The sequence below is a fragment of the Typopeltis vanoorti genome, chromosome 20 (genome assembly GCF_054136105.1).
Source record: "Typopeltis vanoorti isolate ZY-2024b chromosome 20, IOZ_Tvanoo_1.0, whole genome shotgun sequence".
NCBI lineage: Eukaryota > Metazoa > Arthropoda > Arachnida > Uropygi > Thelyphonidae > Typopeltis > Typopeltis vanoorti.
In genome coordinates, this window is record NC_143568.1 from 24,601,930 (window position 1) to 24,625,838 (window position 23,909).

General features: G+C 37.9%; 1 protein-coding gene across 1 annotated transcript in view; it reads left to right on the forward strand.

Annotated features, from left to right (window-relative positions):
• Positions 1-23,909, forward strand: part of LOC150095284 (laminin subunit alpha-1-like) — a 1,249,242-nt gene that overhangs the window by 816,048 nt on the left and 409,285 nt on the right. Inside the window, exon 44 of the mRNA XM_090410638.1 lies at positions 4,182-4,287. Within this exon, the coding sequence (XP_090266764.1) occupies positions 4,182-4,287 (106 nt within the window). The remainder of the gene's footprint in view (positions 1-4,181; positions 4,288-23,909) is intronic.

Consider the following 23,909-nt stretch of genomic DNA (forward strand, 5'->3'; position numbering starts at 1 on the left):
GATCAAAAACACACTCCCATGAAAATTTCTGAACACTACTTGGAGCATTTTAACAAGAATAAAACTGATTTTGTGCATCAATTTATTACTATGGATGAGACTTGGATTCACCATTACAAACTAGAATCCAAAAGCAGTCAAAACAGAGGACAGAGGCTGGCTGTTCAGCGCCAAAGAAGACAAAGTTGGTTCCATCAGAAGGAAAGATCATGGCATCGGTGTTTTGATATGCTAAAGGCATTTTGTTTATTAATTAGCTTGAAAAGGGTAAAACAATAACCGGAGAATATTATTCCAATTTTTTAACCAGAGTAGATGAAAAAATTCGCGAGAAAAGACCTAGTTTGCAGAAGAAAAAAATCATCTTTCATCAGGACAATGCACCTGCCCACGAAAGTGTTTTGGCAATAGGAAAATTAAAGGACTTACACTATGAATTGTTGGAACATCCACTCTATTCCCCAGATTTGGCTCCCTCTGATTTCTATCTCTTCATAAAACTAAAACTCTTCTTCACTGGTCAGCATTTTACTTCGAATCAAGAGGTAATTTCAGCTATAGAGGGGTATTTTGTAGATTTTACTGAGAACCACTACACAGATGGGATAATAGCACTGGAGCATCACTGGAATAAATGTATTAGTCTTAAGGGAGATTATGTTGAAAAATAAGAATAATTTTGAAATTATAAATTCGTTTTTTCATTGTTAGGGCGAGAGCTTTTCAGGCCACTCTCGTGTAGAATTTTGAAATAATCACGTAGTATCTCAACTATTACTTCTGCTTCTGTTTTTATGAGCCATCAGCAATGACTAAAGTTATCCTTCTATAATCATTACCCCTTCAAGCTTCTCCTTAACTTGTCGTAATTGCTTGCTTTGTAGTTCTACTTATACCACTTCTTACCTGAGCTTTGCCAGTGGCTACCTTGGTCTTGGATATATCATATTATGTTATTACCAATTCCAGCCCTCTCAAAGTCTTCCATCCCATTCAGTTTCAGATACTTGTCCATAACTGTAGAAATTCCATTTCTATTGACCCTTTCCACCTTCCAATCTATGTGCTAATCGACTGATGCATGACATCCACATCTTTTTGTTTACTATCCTCCCCAGCTCTTGCCTGTAGCAACAACAACAATATATTTTGTGTTGTTGGTTATCTTATTTCACTATCAACTAAGATAACCCTCAAATGAACTGCCATCCTCTGTCCCAACTCTGTTTTTGCTGGTTGCAGTTCTTCTGCTATCATTAGTAATACCCCTCCTCCTATCCTCTTTCCTCTATTCTTGAAAATATAAAAGTATAACATGCTTTATCATTCTATCTCTCTAACTAAATTATCATCTGGGAACTACGTTTTCACAGAACTTCATCATTTTTGGCCGTGTCGAATAGCCCAAAACTCCTTCCCTTTACTTCTGATGTGTCAGGCATTTACACACACATACGTGTGTGTGTGCATGCGCCCGCACACATTTCAACATCCCTTTGAAGTCACAATTACCCTTACATGATGTATTTACCAACTCATTCAGATTTGAAACCCGGGAAACTGCACTTGATATTTCATGGTCATTTCTATTCTCACACTCATTTGTCATATGGGTGGCCAGAAACACATTTGGTTGTATCCCCAACACCTCTACTTCTTTGATTTTTGTACATCTCACCTCTCACTGGACAAAACTTTCTCCATACAGCTAACTCCAAAACCATTCAAATGCAATTTATCAAGCATGTTCAGGTCTTTCTTCCATCAAATTCATTCTAGAAATTGATAAACTGCACATCATTTCTTATGCACAATCTTTTAATAGGGATGTCTTTGATATCTTCTCTCAATTCATGTTTCTTACCTTTCAAATCATTCTTGCTTGCCAAAACAGTCAGTTGTTTGAATTTTCCTTTCTTCATCATAACAGCTTCACTGGCATCAGTGATCTTTGCACTGGAAAAAAAACATGCTTTAATCATGTTCTCATTAATCACAAGATGTGATATTGTATGATAAGAGGTTTATTATACAATCTCCATTCAATATGCACATCTTATTTCCAGTGTCTCACTCTTTTATGGCCTTTCCACTCACTTTTCCTTTAATTTTCTTCCTTGCTATGTCATATCTGTGCAGCTTCTCAAGATGTTTTGTTCGCATTCAGGTTTTGTTCTGTGAATGACTGTTAAGTTGATTCCTTCACAAAACAAATTTAAGTTGATGATCGATTGATCTGCAGTGTTATCTTGTTCAACTGGACTGCCAGTTTTCTCTCTAGTCACACATTATATGTGATGGGGAAGTAATATTATTCAAAAATTTTACAAACAATGCTGAAATATCATGATGTTCTTTCATACACTTTCTTACTACTGTATATCAATGATTTTTTCCAGATAGCTACTTATCCAATGACATACAGAAGTAAGAAAGTGTATGAAATGCTGCTGATAACATTATACTGCACTCCTCTTCCTTATTTGGCACCTCTTGTGCTATACGATGGAAGAAACTTCTATTCTACAAACTTAAATATGAATCTCCAAACTATCACAACTTTGATGCCATTTGAAATCCACCACATCAGAGCTCCACATGCCCATCAATTCCCCCCCCCCCCCCCACCACCACCACAAAAAGTATAGAAAAGATGAGATTTCTCTTCTTTGGATAATTCTACATCTAGTCTTTCTTCCCATGAACATATCTGGTTATGTTGGTTTCTTGGGGGATAAGGAACTAGTGGAGAGTAACCCAAAGATGAATAACCAAAACGGTAACTAATCCATGCAGGTAGGAGTGAGGATTAGTGGATTAAAAAGAATAGTCGATCTACTAAATAGATTTAGTAGGACTGATGCAGAAAAAACTTTTCATTGAAGGGAAGAAGGAGTCAATTCCTTGGAACTTGTGTAAGAGTGAGATTAGCAAGGATATGAGGAGTATCGTTTTCCCCCCCCCCCCTCCCAGAGAGAGAGTGTAAATGAGTGGAATGGATCATGCCAACATCAGCCGTAAATGTTTTGTCAATGAATGAGTTTAAGGGGAAGCATAATAGATATTGAATGAACAGTAGTTAGTACAGATCTCCCTTGAAGAATCTTCCAACTCCATGGAAATGCCTATTGAATAATAATTATTGTTATTATTATTAATGTGACTTTAGATACTCAGGTTCAACAATGAAAGAGGATGGTGAGGCTGAGAAGGAAGTGGGATGCAGGATACAAGCAGGATGGAAGAACTGGAGAGAGAGAGACAGCTGAAGTATAATGTTACAAACACAGGCAACTCGTTGCAAAGGTGGGGAAAATTCTGATCGCTAATCTTGGTATTTTCCATAATGTAAAAACACATTTCCTAATAAATGTATGCTGTTATTACATTATGGTAGGGAGGTCACTACCCAGACTGGTTTCAGCCTTTTTTGAGGCTTCATCAGTGAGTAGCTAGACCAAATTAATACCAAAGGGTATTAATTGAGTTGTCCAAAAAAGGTGCACCAATTAAGTTACTTAAATATAAAGAGCCAACAGGCTTCATTTCGGCGATATAAACATTAATTAAATTAAGGGGGATGTTAGATCCCACATTGTTTTAAAACCAAATAAGAAACTCAAGGATTGGAATCAGAGAGTTTCGTGCCGAACATAGTATAAAAAAAACCATAAAAGTATCGGCGAATACTAGCGTGAGCTGAATGCAAGTAGTCCTAGAATGTAGTACAAATATGCCGAAATGAAGCCTGTTGGCGCTTTATATTTAAGTAGCTTAGAATTATATTTGAATTATGTCTGCACCAATCTTGTACACTTTCTAGTCCATCCGAAATCATCTCTAATACCTTCTCCCTAAAACAGTTCCTCACACTCTCTTCTTTTAAGCGAAACCACTTAATTTTCTTCCTTCCATGGCTTCGAAAGATTCTTATCTTTGACTTTATTTTAAAGTCTGCACACAGCAACTGGTGTTGCTGCGACACCTGATCTGTTGGGATTACCTTACAATTTGTTACTTCCTTAAGTATTTATATATGTTTATCAGCTGTTGGTAATCAGGTAGTTTCCCTGCATCACAATGTTACATTCTTTGATATGGTAGCCCATAATAATGTTATAATAAACATAAGTTATTTATTTTTCCTTTTTATTTATTTATTTTTTAAATTTACCTTTCAGGCTTATCCAGGAATAGATGAGTCTATGGCTTTTGAGGCCCATGAGATGAAAAAAAAAAGTGTGCAGTTGTTAACAGAAGGGACAGGATTAACATTAAATGCTTCAGGTAGTTTCATTAATTACCTATTATTATCAGTTACATTATGTTTCTTTGAGTCGTATTTATAATAGTCCAATTTCCCTGACAGCTTGTTTATTCAAGGAGTAAGTAAGAATTCACATCAGTGTATATAGATGCTTATCAGCTGTTGCTAATTAGGTAGTTTCTCTCCATTACAGTGGTACATTCTTTGATAACAGAAGCCCATGATGGTGTTTGAACCTTCTTGTGATTTTCATTACAACTGAGTAGAAAGCAGATATATCTTGCTACCTCCTTGAGGTAGAAACATAGGAAATTGTTGAAGTTTATGATATGACTGTATCATTCTGTAGTTAGAGAGATGAGTTTTAATTTTTGTTTCCTTCCCCCACCCACCTTGTATGTAATGTAACATTATACTTGTTCCATTAGAGGTTTATTCATTTAACATGAAAAAAAAAAAATAGTGTTACTTATCCCTTATGTTTTTCGTGTTAATTGAAGAAAGTAATTATAGACTATAATAACATGTAGGACTATGGTTTACATATGATAGCTTGAATATTGTATGACATTGAGTATTTATATATGCTTATCAGCTGTTGGTAATCAGGTAGTTTCCTTGCATCACAATGTTACATTCTTTGGTTTGGTAGCCCATAATGGTGTTTGAACCTTCTTGTGATTTTCATTATAGCTGAGCAGAAAGCAAATAATGTTTTCTACTTATTTGAGGTTGAAACATAGGGAACTGATGAAACTTACCAGGTGACTATATCATTCTGTAGTTAGAGAGATGGGTTTTAATTTTTGTTTCCTTCCCTCATCCATCTTGTACAAAACAAGAAAACAATTATTCCATTTGTTTCACTTATGATTTTCCTAGAGCAGAACACCTTGTAGATCCTGGGTCTTTTCAAGGACTTACTATTTATGATAAACACAACATTTAAAGAAGGAAGAGATGTCATTGACAAAGAGCTATTTTTATACTTGTTTCTGAATTGCAGAGACTTTATCATTGACATTCTTCGTATGTATATACACTAGTGTTCAAAACCTAAGGATAAACACTATTTCTGAAGACTACAATCCCAAATGCAGATGAATCAGCTTGTGGTAATTTGTATAACTGACGATTTTGAATAGAAAGTAGGTACATATTCAAATTTTTGAATTGTACGCAAAGGGTACTACTCAACAGGATAAAAGTCAAAAAGCTGGGTTAAGTGAAGGATGCTCTTTTCATGAAGGAATAAATTTTCATATAGCTGCAGTTGAATATAAAAGCAAAACGTAATTGATGCACCACAGCAGGTCATCTTGCAGGTTGGCTCCATTCAAGCACAGGTATGAGGATATCTTGACAAACTGTGGCAAGACAACTGCATCAAGTAGGCCTACACACTTGAAGACCTGTAATCTACATCCATTTTCCACAGCTCATCATAGAGCATGTTTTCAGTTGTGTTGTATCCATAAAAATTAGACAAGACAACGAGGATATTAATCAAATCGAGTGGCCAGCACGCTCCCCCAGATCTGAAGCAATGCATCTCCCTGTTGCATTCCAAATGTGTTCTATGAGGTTAGGGAGATGCAACATGGAGATGCATTGCTTCAGATCTGGGGGAGCGTATTGTTACTCTGAAGGAGGAGTGGTCCAGGTTTCCATAGAACTCAATCACTTGGTGCTAAGCATAGCATGACCTTGTAAGAGCTGCATCGCATTTCAAGATGGACATATTCCATACTGAAATGTCTTTCTGCATAGTTTTCTGTAAGCACTGTACATTAATTTCTTAACTGCGTCCTTAGGAAATTTGTGACTTTTGCCAAAAATATATTTGCAATTTATGTGAATTGACTATTTGGGAAATGTTGATCAAGTATCTGAGAAAAAACTATTTTAATATCAACTAGTTTCACCAACTTAAACTGTTGGCATCTTCAAGGTACAGGACTGATGATAGGAACTAAAGCTAACAAAACATGTTACAGATAAGACATTAACAGAATTCTAATTTATAAATTACAAAGCAACACTGAATGTATGCAATACATGTGAGGCACGTACATGATTTCACTTGTTGTTGTTTAGGGACGTTTTATAGTTGATACTAAAAGTTCTTTTCTTGTGTGTTTAGAGATCTAATTAGGGTCTTCCAGATCTCGGATAAGATTAAACCTTGGTTCCTATTAAGATTTTCTACAGAATGGGTGACTGTTGTGTCTTCTTTAAAAATACGAGAGCAATAATCCTCTTCTATGTAAGGAGTACAGCTTTTATCCCACTCAATGACGTGGTTGGTTGTGGAGAAATGGGAAGATAAGCCTGATATATCTTGTCTTGTTTTTGACATATCTGATGTGTTCTCTCTGTCTTATCTCAAGGCTTCTTGAAGTTTGGCCGATGTAACTTAAACCACACGAGCATGGGATATTAGAAACTCCAACATATTTAAAGAAAGGATGGAAGTCTTTTGGAGATCTTAAGAGTTTTCGAATTGTATCTTTAGGTTTAAAGGTCACTCTTATTCTATGTGGTTTGAGGAGTTTAGCAACCTTGTTGGAGGCTGTTCCCACATATGGAATGACGACTGTGGTAATATATTGAGTGTCTTCTTGTTGTCTTTGTGGTGGATCAGAGAACAGAATCTTGTTAACAAGTCTCCAGAGGTAGCCATTCAAGATGAGGTTGTTGGATATCAGTGTCAATTTGTGTTGGAGATCTTTTTGGTCTGTTGTAATCTGGACAGCTCTCTTCTTTAGCATATGTACAATGCTGAGTTTTTGAGAAATATGGTGGGAGGAGCTGAAGTGTAAATAACGTCCTTTACTCATAGGTTTTCTATAAACTGAGAGGTTGAAATGACCATTAGCTTGCTTTTTAATTAGGATATCCAGAAATGGTAGTTGTTTTTCTTTTTCAAGGTCCAGAGTGAATTTGATTGAATGGTGAAAGGAGTTGATCTTATTTAGGAATTCAAATAAGTAATCTTTTTTGTGGTTCCACACAATAAAGATGTCATCCACATATCTCCACCATATTGTGGGTTTGGGGTCTACTTGAGATAAAATTCTACTTTCAAGATCTTCCATGAAAACATCGGCACAAGATGGTGAGAAGGGGGCTGCCCATTGCCAAGCCAGTCAATTACTGGTAAATGGTTTTCTTCCATTAAAAAATAGTTTGATGTTAGGCAATGACTGAACAGCGAAGCAATATCTTGTGGAAACAAAGTACCTAAAATGTTGATGACTTCTACCACAGGGATGTTTCTAAATAACGATTGGACATCTAAGCTGGCCAGTAGATCGTTTTCGGAGATGGAGACATTTTCTAATTTCTCTACAAAAAGTTGTGAGTTTCTAATATAAGTATCCAAATTATGGATATGTTGTCATAGGAGTTTTGCGAGGTGCTTAGACAACAGATAAGTAGGAGAGTTGATACCGTCCATAATAGGGCGTAATGGAACTCTATCTTTGTGAACTTTAGGAATGCCATGTAGTCTAGGAGTTAAAGGATGCATAGACTTCAATTTTTTAATTAATTCTATTGGCCAGTTAACCATGTGGTGTAATAAGTTGTTGGTATCATTGTGATTTTTTAATGTTGGATCTATTACTAGGACACGGTAAACAGACATGACTGATAGTAAATAGCTAAGTTTATCTTCGTGGTCTTTGGTGTTTAAGATCACTGTGCTGTTTCCTTTATCCACTTTGAGTATAATGATATCTTTCTTTTTCTTTAAATTAAGCATAGTTATTTTTTCCAGAGGGGTGAAATTTGTGTTGGGAGTTCTTGAAGAAGAGAGGATGGTACTACTTTTTATTCTGAGGTCATTGGCTGTGTGTTGAGGTAACAACGAGATTGCCTTATCTATATTACACATGATATCCACTTTAGGTATGTGATCAGGTGTTATCACAAAGTTGAAACCTTTTTTTGAGAATAGCGATCTCTGGTTTAGTTAATGCATGATTCAATAAATTAAAAATAACTTTGTTGTCTGGCATAGAAGGTTTAGACTTAATATGATTTACATAAAGGTAGCTAAATTTTTTAATTTGGTTCTGTTTGCTTTTTGTAAAGGCTTTCTCATAGCTAATATTGATCCTTCTGTCTAAAAGTTGCCAAACATCTTGGGCTAAAATACTAGAGATATCCTCAAAGAAATTGTAACATTGTGAGTCTATTTTGCTTAATACAAATCTCGTGTATTGTATCCTTTCCTGTAGAAGCACCAGCGATGTCTTGAAATATATATGTTTAGCTCATCTGGAATAGAATTGTTGCTTTAAAGATAACAACTTAGGAATAATGTTGTGGTCCCGACATCTTTTTAAAAAGGTGAGGTGATTTAACAACCTAGCTTTTTCACATTTTAGGAGTTCAAAACTGCGTACCTTTTGTTTAGTATCTCCATGGATTCTATTCATATTGAACGATATTTTTTCTTCAGCAGTACAGCCACTCTGGTCTTGCAGACCATGCTCTGGATACATGCCACAGGTGGAAGAAAGCCACAATAATACACCATATCAAGTTCAAATTTGAAAGACTATTCATGGAATCAGCCTCAGTCCTAAGAAACATAAACATGCCAAACCTCAACAAATTTGATTGCATGAGACATCCCCAAATTTGGGAGGCTTATGTCAGGAGACCTTCAGCTCAACAGTCAAGAATACCTACATAGCCCACTATGGGGCACCATCAGGACTTTTAGGAAAACCATAGCTTCCTCGCTTCATTTCTCATTTACTATGTTTAGTGTCTGCGTGCACATGTCTTTATTGTAAGTTCCTTTGAAGATGGCAACGTGATGTTGATGAAATATTGGAAATATATTAAAGTTTAATTTAATGCATGTTCTATTGTACATTGTAATTTCCTTAAGTTATTTAGTAAGCATAACTAGGTACTATTCAAAAGTTTGGAGAATTTGAATAGCACATGAAAACCATTTGTACTAAGGCTTTCTGTCACTATAATGTGGAAGCAGTACCATTTGTGAATCAGTATGCCATCAGACAGCAAGCTCAGTGACTGTGTTCTTGGGCTACTTGCATTTTTGTAACATTGTGTTTTAGTAGTTTGATGATTTTCTTCTCTAACTGAAATGGCAAATTTTAAGAACAAAAAAAAGATTAAGAAAGGCTATGCTAGAGTATATAGAGGATAGATACAAAGAAATGTATAAGTAAATTAGCTTAGTGAACAAGACAAGAGTGATCTTTTATGTTATTTTATTAATGATGATATAAATCGGAATAAAGCCTTATCATCTGGGAATAAAGAAAGTGAATTTTCATCTTAAGCAGTATGTAACAGAGGTCCATGAGGATTGATATTCTTAGATTTGGAAACATCATCAGAGGATGCAGTTGTGAAAGGGGGACAAATCTTCCTCAAGTTGGAGATAGGGACTATGAGGCTCCTTATCACCTGGAAGATGTCCACCCATGTGCGTTCTGTGAGGAAAGTATATATGTGGAACCACAAGGTTGGTGATTATGAAAAGTTTAGGACATGGTTTGAGGTATAGCATAGAGCTCTTTGACAGCAGCAGTGTATAAAGATATCCAAAGGTCAAAAGGCTAGATAAGGTTGGTGAGAAATGGATGAATGGAGAGATTAGCATGCAATCTTAAAAGACAAAGAAGAAGAATGCATTATGGAGGCATAATGATAAAGATAAAGTAAAATAATCATTTATATGAAGCATACATCCAGAAATGCGACTTGGTTGTTAAGGACATTGGTAGTGCAGTACGAGCAAAAATTTGGCAAAGAGGCCAAGATCCATGAGAGTTATTTCAATATGAAGTTGGTTGAAGAATTATGGGAGGATGATGGCAGTTGATGAAAGTGGTAAATTAGCAATAACTACAGAATATATACTAGTGATATCAGTGAACAATTCATCAAGGTATTGAAAATACCATTATTGTATTTTATCCTCATAAGTGTGATATTATGAGGAGGAGCTTGACTGTAGAGGAAAAAAAAAGATCATTGTGAGTGAGTAAAAATATGAGGAATTAAGTAAATTTAATCATTACATAACTAGAGCTGCTATATACCATGTCACTGGGAAACAGATCCAGAAAAGATAACAAAATCACGAACTCTACTCCCACGACTGTGGGAGTAAAAGAACATACAAATGAAGAAATCAAAGTATTGAGATTATGAAAGTGAAAGAAAGTAGGAATGAGAAAACACAAGCGAGTGATACTGTGGGGGGAAAAAAAAAGAAAACAGAAATGCAGAGCAAAAAAAAGGGGGAGGGAATGAAACTACCAGTATGCAATATTTGAAGAATGAGAAATAAAATAAAGAATATGTGCAGTGATATTAGATGTTTGGTGGGAAGTAATGAAAGAACAAAAGGGTAGAATTATTTACAGTCAGTGTCTCTTCCTCATCATCAATTGCTCTCAAAGTCGCTTTCACAAGAATGAAAGATCTTTATGAACTGCTCATTAAATATCTCAACTATATCTTTTGCAGCAGTTGCTGTTATACCATTTTCTCCAACCACTGTTATCCTTCCATAATCATTCTTTGTTTTACTGGCTACATATCGAAATAACTCCTTAGGATTCTTTTTGGCTTCAATTGCTAACTGCTGCTCATATTTCACTTTTGCTACCATTAGCAACCAAGTCACTCTCCTTGCACTGTTCTTTGTAATCGTCATGGAATTGATTATTACCACTCCTCTTGTGCTGCCTCCATAATGCCTTTTTCTTCTGTATCACATGCTTAATCTCTCCATCTATCCATTTTACACCTACCTAATTTAACTTTCTGACCCTTGGAATACATTTAGACATTGCTTTTACTAGACAGCTCTTGAAAGCTGCATTGATCTCCTATCCAGCTAACTCCTCATTCCATGCTACACCTGCGAACTGTCTCCTGAGTTCCTCAAAATCACCAGCCTTCAAGTTCCACATGTACCCTTTCCTCACAGAAGATATACCAAATATAAATCTAGAATATTTATTATATGAGTACTGGTGGATGTATAGATAGATAAAATTGATGAACAAAATCAATATAACAAGTTCTAATGCATTTTATAATATAAACCTAAATTCAAAATTCATCAGGGGAAGGGGTGATATTGATACTTATATAAGTTGGTGAAGAGATTTGTCAGATTAATGCAGAAGAGATTTTTTGGAATACAGAGATACCAGAAAATAATAAAAGACCAATGTAGAAGTTTTATTTATTTATTTATTTCGTATGGTGATTCAACGGCCATGAGCCTCTATTACGCAGAAGTACAGCACCATGTCAATCCCCCTATTTTTATCCTTGCTTGGGACCGGCATATCTGACAATTCTGACCTGTGACTGAAGGGATCGTCTTAGGTATTCCTGACCGTATCTGTGTGTGTGTGTGTGTGTGTGTGTGTGTGTGTGTGTTCATGGGGATGGTTTGCCTGTTTGCGGGATGAAAAACCCCAGATAAACTGGTGGTAAAAACTCTGCTGTCCACGCTCAAGACCGGCTAACTTGGCTATGGCTGAGGAAGATTCTTTAGCTCCTGACCTCGTCTATGGGAATCAAACCTAAGACGCTCCTTTCCCAGGCATATGGTTGTGAAGAGCAAAGCCACTAGGCTAACTGCAAAGACAATGTAGAAGTAATATTAAAGAATGTATGAACAAAGAAGTCAGAAGTTTTTATTTTATTTTATTTTATTTTTTATTTTTAGAAAAGTGTACAAGTTAAATGCAGTACTAAGAGTGTGTGAATGAGGTTAAACCATGCGCTTGATGAGAATTGTCTTTAATAGTGCATCTCATGAGTTTAGTGAACATAAATGTTCACTACACTCAAATCCTCGTGGAAAGGCTTAGACGTTGGTTATACATTCTTACTAAATAGCTTAAGGAAATTACAACGTACAATAGAATATACATTAAAATTTTAATGCACTTCCAATATTTCGGCAACGTCACGTTGCCATTATCATAGGAACTTAAATACAAGACACGTGCATGCAAGCACAACAACACAGTAAATGAGGAACGAAGCAGGAAGCTATTCTTTCTCCTAAAAGTCCTGGTGGTGCCCTCTGGCAGGCAATGTTGGTATTCTTGGCCGATTGGGCTGAAGGTCTTCTTATGTAGGTTGCCCAAATTTGGGGCAGTCTCTCATGCAACCAAATTTGTTGAGGTTTGGATTGTTTCTTAGGGTTGAGGTTCCATGAATAGCCTTTTATATTTGAATTTACTACAGTGTATTATCGTGGCTTTCTTCCACCGTATTCTATTGTGGGTATCCAGTGCATGGTCTGCAAGACCAGAGTGGCTGTATTTGTGAAACCAGATGTAGTCCTTGTGTTCTGAAATTGTGATATTAGCTGTCCTGCCTGTTTGGCCAAAGTAGGACAGCTTACAGCTGCAAGGGACTTGGCACACCACTAGTCACAGGCTGTCTTTGGACTCTACTCCTGAATAAACTATTCTCTGATATCTCTCCATCAACCACCCTCCTATCCCTCTCACCAACCCTATATCCATCTTCAAATGCTTCAGTTTACTGATTAGAAATCCATGTGGTATCCTGTCAAAGGTCTTAGCAAGGTTCAGCCATCACTGTGTTATAAATAGTGAGCAAGTTACTGAGGCATGATCTACCCTTCACAAAACCATGCTGTCCCCCCATACAGTATCCCATTTTCATCTATCCAATCCTGTATTCTTTTCTTGACTAATTTTTCCAAGACCTTGACAACGATTCCTGATATGCTGATCGGTCGGTAATTTACAATGGCAGTCTTGGGACCTCCTTTATGCAGTGGAACTAGTTTTCCCTCTTTCCACCCCCTCGGGATTAACCCAGGCCCGAGACTCAAATTAAACAAAATGGTCAAGGGCACTGACAATTCTTTAGCCACTTCACGTACGACACGAGCTGGTATACCATCCAATCCCATCTTAATTGAAGGTTCTTAATATGAAGGTCAAAATGTCGGGAAATTAAAATAGTTATTTATAACACGGTTCTAAAGTCCATAATTTCTAAAATGAATGCTGATCATCGTGCAACACTAAAAGAAAGGACATATTATCTCTCTTGCTTGTACTCCTGCACCATAGCAGTAATCAACTATATATCAACAGCACGGGTTCAGAAGAGAGATAATATGTCCTTTCTTTTAATGTTGCACAGGATCAGCAATCATTTTAGTAATTATGGACTTTACAACTGTGTTATAAATAACTATTTTAATTTCCCGACGTTTTGACCTTCATATTAGGGTTCTTAATATGAAGGTCAAAACATCGGGAAATTAAAATATAATTAAAATTAAAATCAGATGTTGGGAAATTAAATTATAATTAAAATTAAAATCCCACAGATGTATTGACATTGAGGTTTTGTAATAGACTATTCACCTCCACTTCATTCACCACAATTCCTTATAAGCTGTTGGTTCCTTCATTTCTGCAATATCACCACCTGGATGATATACTCTTGCAAAGTGCTCACTCAGTAATTCCACTATATCAACTGATTCGGTTACCTCCCTACCATCGGCATTCCTTAAAATCATTCTTCCTTATACATTTTTTCTTTTACTTGCAGCATATTGAAAAAACTGTTTTGGATTCTCTTTAGCTTGTGTGGCTAATTTTCTTTCATTATCAGCTTTTGCTTTCCTTATCACACTCATTACCTTTCTGGCCTGTGCTTTATACTGTTCATGTGCCTGCAGGGCACCTTTCTCCTTAAAATCCCTCCACAGTTGTTTCTTTTTTTGCAGCTCAAGATTAATGCTGTTATTCATCAATTTAACCCCTACTTGATTTCTATCCAGACTCTAGGTATACAGTCAGCCATTATCTCCTTCAAACATTCCTTTACCACTTCCCATGCACTATCAACTTCCAGCCCTTGCAGTTTTACATGCCATGGCACTGAACTAAGCAATCTCCTGAGCTTGTCATACTTACCAGCCCAGTAATTCCACATGTACCCTGTCTTAATTGAAAATTCCACACATTTATGTCAAGACCCTATGATCACTCTCACCAATTGGTGGCGACATGGTCATATTCATTACAGTCAAATTCTCAGATGCAGTTACTAGGTCAAGCACTCTCAAACCCCTAGTGTTTTCCATTACATGCTGTTGCAGATTGTTATCCCTTAATAACTGCATAAAATCCAATTCCCTCCCTCCTTCCATGTGTCCTCTCCTCCTTCCAATCAATGTTACCATAGTTGAAATCCCCCATGATAATTACCCTCCTTCCATTCATTGCATCTATTTGCTTATGCATATTATCTCCGCCATCTATTTCATCACCTGGTCTACAGCAGCACCCAACTGTATATGTTGTTTGCTAGTCTAAATCTCACACCAAATAGCCTCAAATGTGCTCTTTTCTCTATCCTGTAGTTCAACATCTATTCTCCTTGGCTGCAGTTAATCAGCTATCATCAGTAACACTCCTCCCCCCATTTTATTCTCTCTGTCCTGCCTGAACATACTATACCCCTCACATTCTATCCCACTAGCTATATCATCTTCTGTCAGCCATGTTTCACTAATGCCAATAACCTGTGGCCAGGAAGAGCCAACCAAGGCCAATAATTCTTCCTTCTTGTTCCTATTACTCCTGGCATTAGTATACATGAAATGCAGAAACCTGTTAGCCCCCCCCCCCCATCTTGATGCCTTATACTAACTATCCCATTCTGATTTGTTGTCCTTTGTACTAGCTCGGGCATAAATATACACATTCTTACGCTCAACTGCCTCCCTGAAGTCTGCATATCTCCCCCACCCCCTTAATAACTCTAGTTTCCCTGATTCTGCACATCCACTTTCACTTCAGTCAACAACATTTTTTCCAGTCTCTGCACAAAAGCTTTCGCTCATGAAACTCACTTCACACATCCTCAAACTCCATACCACTCCTCCTGCATAACCTGCACATAGATTCATTTGCAATTATGGCCCTCCTCAACTCTTCTCTGTCGAACCGTGGCAACAGACTCACTATCTTAACTCTCTCACTCTTTCTTTTGCTACCTCTAGTACTACCTCTAGTTATATAGGAAGGAGATAGACACCGTACAGATATTTGATAAGAGCTGTTTTACAGCAGCAGTATTTGAAGTCCAGAAGATAAATAAGTAGTATAAAATGGATTAGTAGAGAGATAAAGGTGTGGAAGAAGAAAGCCAATGGCTGCATAAAGCAAATTATAATAATCAATGTAGTTGACAGACTTAAGTGTTAGACATTATTCATAACTTATTAACAGTATTACAACACCAAACAAAACTAAATTATAAAAGGATTATAATAGGAGTGGGGTGCTTAAGGGTCAAAGCTGTATAACTGAGAGGAGACCTCCACATAGCCTTTAAAGGAATGCGGAGAACCGACCAGGGCTTCTGACCTAATGTCCAATCCTCACCTTCTCGTGGTGCACCCTGTTGGGTATCTACTTTGATACTGAACGAACGAGGATGGGCTGGCAATTTGGGATTTAGCCGACCAAATTGTATTCTTATTGGTTAAACCAAAATAAAAAATGATGGTACAACATGACAAAATTTCATGCCGGCTGGGGCGTTGCCCGGTTAAACAAGGCCCCCGTTGTTTTCGCCAGGGAACCAGGGCGAACAGCGAAAAGTCAGCTACTGGAACAAATCTGAAAACAAACCCCAACTCAACATCACCAGAGTTAAAGATCGGTACTATCAACGTAAGAAGCCTGAATGGCAAAGAAATGGAGCTAGCTGAGGAATTAGATAAGTACCAGATCGACATAATAGGGGTGACTGAAACAAAAAAGACCAAAACTGGTGAGATCTTTCTGAGCAATAAATACAAAATGTTATATTCAGGCAATAACAATCAAGGAAAAGAAGGAGTAGCCATAGTATTCAACACAAAATACGAGGCTAATCTTCTTGAATGGCAGTCAGTCTCAAGTAGAGTAATGTGGGCAAATATGAGAATGGGGAACTGGACAATGAGACTTATTTGTGCCTATGGTCCCACAGAAGGTTCTACTAAGGTAGAAGTGGAGGAATTTTTTGAGGCTTTAGAAAAAGCAACTGACACAATGAAAAAGGAAAAGTTGGTCCTTGTTGGGGATCTAAATAGTAGAGTAGGAAATGATTGTGAGACATACAAAAATATTTTGGGAAAATTTGGAGAAAAGAGCAAAGCTAATAATAATGGCAAATATCTGTTGGATTTCTGCTCAGGACATGGACTGGTTATTACTAACACCATGTTCCAACATAAAAATGTGCACAAATTCACATGGAGAGAAGAGGCTAGGAATAAGAAAAGTCTCATTGACTATGTTATTGTTGATAGTGATGTTTTCTCCCTGGTGCAGGACACCAGAGTGTACAGAGGATTTGAAATTGGAAGTGATCACTATTTAGTCTTGAGCAGGATAAAATTGAATTTCATATTGAAAAGAATAACATGTAAGAAAGTTTTAAAGCGAATAAAAGTTGAGCAGCTCTCAGATGTAAACTGTAGACTAAAATACAGAAATATTATTGAAAAGAAAATGAAAGAGTTTGAGAACAGGAATCAAACCTTGGAGATTCAGTGGCAAACTCTGAAGGAAACATTGATTGATTCTGCCAGAGAGGCATGTGGTGAGGTTGTGTGCAAAGATAAAAAAATCAGAACTCCCTGGTGGACACAGGAAGTTAAAGAGGCAGTGAAGGAAAAGAAGAAAGCATATCAAAAGTTCCTGGCAAATAAGTCAGCTTTTACTCTTACAGAATACAGAGACAAATGTAAGAAAGCTAAACAGTGTGTAAAACTAGCTAAACAAAAGTCATGGGAGGACTTTGGCAAGAATATAGAAAATAAATATCAAGAAGGTGGCAAAATATTCTGGAGGTTGTTGAAGAAGCTTAGGAATGGAGGAAAGAGTGCTGTAAAAGGAATTAGAGATGATAAAGGTGAAATGAAAACAGGAGAAAAAGATATCCTTGAAGTATGGAGTAATTACTTTGAAAAACTGCTAAATGAAACAAGCAGTGATGACAGCACAGTGATAAAAAACACTGACCAGGCATGCAGTCAGGAATACATATCTATACTTGAAGTAGAAAAAGCCATCAAAGGCTTGAAATGTGGAAAGGCAGCAGGAGTAGATGATATTCTACCAGAAATGCTGAAGTATGGTGGTATAAGAGTCTTACAGTGGTTGCACTGCATAGTTCAGAAAGCCTGGACAGAGGGACGAATTCCCGATGATTGGAGTAGAGCTCTCATAGTACCCATATATAAAAAGGGAAATAAAACTGAATGTGAGAATTACAGAGGTATTTCCCTACTGAGTGTTCCTGGCAAGATCTATGCAAGTATACTTGAGAAACGGTTGAGAAGAATTGTGGAAGAAAAGCTTGGTGAAGAACAAGCTGGATTCAGACCAAATAGAGGCTGTCAGGATCAGATCTTCACTTTACGACAAATAGTCGAGAAAGCATGGGAATATAACAAAGATCTGTATTTAAGTTTTGTCGATTTGGAAAAGGCATATGACAAGGTGCCAAGAGAGAATCTATTCAATACGCTGCAGTTATATGGTGTCAATGGGCATTATATCAAGCAATACTTAGTCTTTATTTGAGTTGTGAGTCAGCAGTTGGAATTGAAGGAAGTACAGGATGATGGTTTAATGTTAAATCTGGTGTGAGACAAGGATGTACATTATCCCCTCTGTTATTCATTATCTATATGGATCACATTATGAAGGAATGTGGTATTAAACCTGATATCAAAATTGGAGATGTTAATGTCAGCTCTTTGCTTTATGCAGATGATGTTATACTTCTAAATAAATCCGCTACAAGTCTGCAAGATTCTCTGACTAAATTGAATAGCTGTTGTAATAGATATGGTATGAAGGTCAGCAATAAAAAGACAAAGACAATGAAAATAGGCAGAATCATTGAAAATGTCAACTGTGTTGTGAATGGAGAACCTGTGGAACAAGTAAAACATTTCAGCTACTTAGGCACAATTTTTACTGAAGATGGTAAACTAAATATAGAAATAGACAACAGAATCAGCAAAGCTGGTATCGTGGGAAGTCAATTGAATAAATTCATATGGAATAAGAAAGAAATTAGTCGGAACACTAAATTAGCTGTATACAAGACTGTGTTCAAACCAATTTTAACTTATGGATCTGAGAGCTGGGTCAGAAGTAAAACACTTGACCAAAGACTAGAGACCGCAGATATGAGAGTCCTGAGAAAGATTAGAGGCGTGAACAGATGGCATCAATGGCAATATCATATTAAAAATGAGGATATTAGGAAAGAACTTGACATTGTCAGCATCCAGGAATGCGTTAGCAGAGCTAATCTCAGATGGTATGGTCACTTAAATAGAATGGGAGAGGAAAGATTAGCAAAACAAGTGTTCTCTGCCAGGTTGGCAGCAAAACGACCCAGAGGAAGACCAAGATATAGGTGGATTGATACGGTACAAAGTGCCTTAGACGATAGAAATATAAGATCTGATAATGTTGGCGTCTTGACAAGTAACAGACTGATTTGGAGGAAAATTGTAGATAGGAAGTTAGTAATGATGTAATTTTTTCATGTAGTACTGTCATATCCTGTACACCCCTTGAGGGTACATGGCAGGAATTTGATGATGATGATGATGATGATGATGATGATATAATAGGAGTTGATCTTAAGATAACAATCTCCCAGATTTTTAGCAGCTTAATGCAGCCATATTTGTTAAGGTTAGGAGATGCTTCATACCCATTGCTAACTCTAAAATTAAACTTTCTGACCTTTTACCTAACTCTCCAATACCTTAATCTGAGATACTGAATGACCTACAATTTTCTGCTCTGTCTTGTAGCTTTGTTTATCCAACTGAACTATTTTCCCCTTTTTCTACTTCCTAGACAGCTTCCTATAACCAAGGCTTAAATTATCTAAGGCTTAAAATTAAGTTTAAAGCTTAAATTACTTAGTGTTAAAACCAACTTGCATATTCTTATTATACATGGCTGATATCTCATCCAATCCCACCTGATCAAAGTCATATAAAGAAGAATAACCTCCCTATCCCTGCTGTATTTGCATTAGGGTTTGCAATATTGTAAGCACTACAAATTCATCTACTTCTATTTTCACATTAGTCAATGTCATCTGGCACATCAGTATCTCCCCCCCCCCCCCCACCCCCCCCCCCCCCCACCCCCCCCCCCCCCCACCCCCCCCCCCCCCCACCCCCCCCCCCCCCCACCCCCCCCCCCCCCCACCCCCCCCCCCCCCCACCCCCCCCCCCCCCCACCCCCCCCCCCCCCCACCCCCCCCCCCCCCCACCCCCCCCCCCCCCCACCCCCCCCCCCCCCCACCCCCCCCCCCCCCCACCCCCCCCCCCCCCCACCCCCCCCCCCCCCCACCCCCCCCCCCCCCCACCCCCCCCCCCCCCCACCCCCCCCCCCCCCCACCCCCCCCCCCCCCCACCCCCCCCCCCCCCCACCCCCCCCCCCCCCCACCCCCCCCCCCCCCCACCCCCCCCCCCCCCCACCCCCCCCCCCCCCCACCCCCCCCCCCCCCCACCCCCCCCCCCCCCCACCCCCCCCCCCCCCCACCCCCCCCCCCCCCCACCCCCCCCCCCCCCCACCCCCCCCCCCCCCCACCCCCCCCCCCCCCCACCCCCCAATCTATACTTGAAGTAGAAAAAGCCATCAAAGGCTTGAAATGTGGAAAGGCAGCAGGAGTAGATGATATTCTACCAGAAATGCTGAAGTATGGTGGTATAAGAGTCTTACAGTGGTTGCACTGCATAGTTCAGAAAGCCTGGACAGAGGGACGAATTCCCGATGATTGGAGTAGAGCTCTCATAGTACCCATATATAAAAAGGGAAATAAAACTGAATGTGAGAATTACAGAGGTATTTCCCTACTGAGTGTTCCTGGCAAGATCTATGCAAGTATACTTGAGAAACGGTTGAGAAGAATTGTGGAAGAAAAGCTTGGTGAAGAACAAGCTGGATTCAGACCAAATAGAGGCTGTCAGGATCAGATCTTCACTTTACGACAAATAGTCGAGAAAGCATGGGAATATAACAAAGATCTGTATTTAAGTTTTGTCGAATTGGAAAAGGCATATGACAAGGTGCCAAGAGAGAATCTATTCAATACGCTGCAGTTATATGGTGTCAATGGGGCATTATATCAAGCAATACTTAGTCTTTATTTGAGTTGTGAGTCAGCAGTTGGAATTGATGGAAGTACAGGATGATGGTTTAATGTTAAATCTGGTGTGAGACAAGGATGTACATTATCCCCTCTGTTATTCATTATCTATATGGATCACATTATGAAGGAATGTGGTATTAAACCTGATATCAAAATTGGAGATGTTAATGTCAGCTCTTTGCTTTATGCAGATGATGTTATACTTCTAAATAAATCCGCTACAAGTCTGCAAGATTCTTTGTCTAAATTGAATAGCTGTTGTAATAGATATGGTAAGAAGGTCAGCCACAAAAAAACAAAGACAATGAAAATAGGCAGAATCATTGAAAATGTCAACTGTGTTGTGAATGGAGAACCTGTGGAACAAGTAAAACATTTCAGCTACTTAGGCACAATTTTTACTGAAGATGGTAAACTAAATATAGAAATAGACAACAGAATCAGCAAAGCTGGTATCGTGGGAAGTCAATTGAATAAATTCATATGGAATAAGAAAGAAATTAGTCGGAACACTAAATTAGCTGTATACAAGACTGTGTTCAAACCAATTTTAACTTATGGATCTGAGAGCTGGGTCAGAAGTAAAACACTTGACCAAAGACTAGAGACCGCAGATATGAGAGTCCCCGAGAAAGATTAGAGGCGTGAACAGATGGCATCAATGGCAATATCATATTAAAAATGAGGATATTAGGAAAGAACTTGACATTGTCAGCATCCAGGAATGCGTTAGCAGAGCTAATCTCAGATGGTATGGTCACTTAAATAGAATGGGAGAGGAAAGATTAGCAAAACAAGTGTTCTCTGCCTGGTTGGCAGGAAAACGACCCAGAGGAAGACCAAGATATAGGTGGATTGATACGGTACAAAGTGCCTTAGACGATAGAAATATAAGATCTGATAATGTTGGCGTCTTGACAAGTAACAGACTGATTTGGAGGAAAATTGTAGATAGGAAGTTAGTAATGATGTAATTTTTTCATGTAGTACTGTCATATCCTGTACACCCCTTGAGGGTACATGGCAGGAATTTGATGATGATGATGATGATGATATAATAGGAGTTGATCTTAAGATAACAATCTCCCAGATTTTTAGCAGCTTAATGCAGCCATATTTGTTAAGGTTAGGAGATGCTTCATACCCATTGCTAACTCTAAAATTAAACTTTCTGACCTTTTACCTAACTCTCCAATACCTTAATCTGAGATACTGAATGACCTACAATTTTCTGCTCTGTCTTGTAGCTTTGTTTATCCAACTGAACTATTTTCCCCTTTTTCTACTTCCTAGACAGCTTCCTATAACCAAGGCTTAAATTATCTAAGGCTTAAAATTAAGTTTAAAGCTTAAATTACTTAGTGTTAAAACCAACTTGCATATTCTTATTATACATGGCTGATATCTCATCCAATCCCACCTGATCAAAGTCATATAAAGAAGAATAACCTCCCTATCCCTGCTGTATTTGCATTAGGGTTTGCAATATTGTAAGCACTACAAATTCATCTACTTCTATTTTCACATTAGTCAATGTCATCTGGCACATCAGTATCTCCATCTTGATGGTACTACCTTGGAAAATGACCACTTGATAACAGAACTATTTCATTGGCTTCAATTACCTCCCTAGCATTAGCAGTCATTAAAGTCATCCTTCTGTGGTGACATTCCTTCTTTTACTTGCCACATTGAGTAAAAAAAAAAAAAAAAACACCTCTGTGCATTTTCTTTGGCCTGCTCAGCTAGCCTCCTCTCATAATCTTCTTTTGCCTTCCTTACTATACTGGCTGACCTTCTTTACTGTGCTTTATACTTCTCCTGGATTGCTGATTACCTTTCTCTTTTTATACACTCCCCAACTTTTTCTTTTTCTGCATCTCCAACTTAATTACATCCAATTCCTACTTGGTTGATTTTCCAAACTTTGGCATTACTTTATAGTCTGATACTGCTTTCTTCAAAAACTCTTTGACTGTCTCCCATTCCCATGTAGTGCTTACATCTTTATCCCTCCAGATTCTCATTCCATGCCACTACTCCAATCTTTGCCTCAGTTTATCATAATCAAGTGCTTTGTGACTCTCCATATACCCCTTATTTAGAGAAAATTATAGATATCTGGGAAATCTCCTGAGTCAAAATCACATGATTGGTCATCCAAAGTGGTCGCAGTGACTATTGCTAAGTTCTCTAATGTTATCACCAGATCCGGCATTCTCAAACCATTAGTTTTTCTAGCATGTTGTCTCACAACATATAATTATCTTGTAGCAGCTGTATAAATTTCATTTCATTCACTCCCTGTAACCGTTCCTCCTTACCAACTATGTCCCCTAATTTAAGTCCCCCTTATAATAATTACTCATTGTGCACTCATTGTGCTAATTTATCAAGGCATGCCATCCACATTATCTCCTGATTTTAATTTTAATTATATTTTAATTTCCCGACGTTTCGACCTTCATATTAAGAACCTTAATATGAAGGTCAAAACGTCGGGAAATTAAAATAGTTATTTATAACACAGTTGTAAAGTCCATAATTACTAAAATGAATGCTGATCATCATGCAACACTGAAAGGAAGGACATATTATTTTTTGGTTGTACTCCTCCACAGGTTCCAAGGGAGTGGAAGGAGAGTAAAATTGTTCCACTGCATAAAGGTGGTGATAAGGTGATAAGCTTCAAATTATCCTGCTTTGTATAGCTGGAGTTGTGGTGAAGATCCTGGAGAGATTGGTGATAAGTAGTATAGACACGGGTTGATAATTGGATTAAGGGGAGATCATGTTTCACTAACTTACTTATGTACTATAACAAGGTGACAAATATCCACTCACCAAGAGATATGCATCTCTTGGACAGAGGAGATGCATATACAGTGGTGTAGATGGATTTTGTAAAGGCTTTTGATAGACTGCCACACGACAAGCTCTTAAATAAATTGAAAGAGATGGGATTGGATAACAGACTTCTGCGTTGGGTCAGTGACTGGCTGTGAGAGCAGATACGCTATCCACTCGGCCAACCAGGCTGGCATTTCCCATTAAATTGTTTCCTGAATTATTTATGTACAGGAAATGATTCTTTTATTTTCTGTATCATTTATGTAGAGATTTGGTCAGTCAGACTGGATAACAGACTAACAGATTTCTTTTACAATGAAATCTTTCATTGTAAAAGAAAAACGGTTCCTCTTGTGTTGCTAACGTTTTTCTAATCTTTTGCGCAGCTTTCTTTTTTCCGAAGAAACGTTTTAATAACTCTTCACCTAATTGAACTGTGGCAGTGTGATCATCATCACAGAAGTGCTGCAGTTGCAAATAATGATTTCACAAATATCATTAACATTCAATTTGTTCAATTTGAATGTTA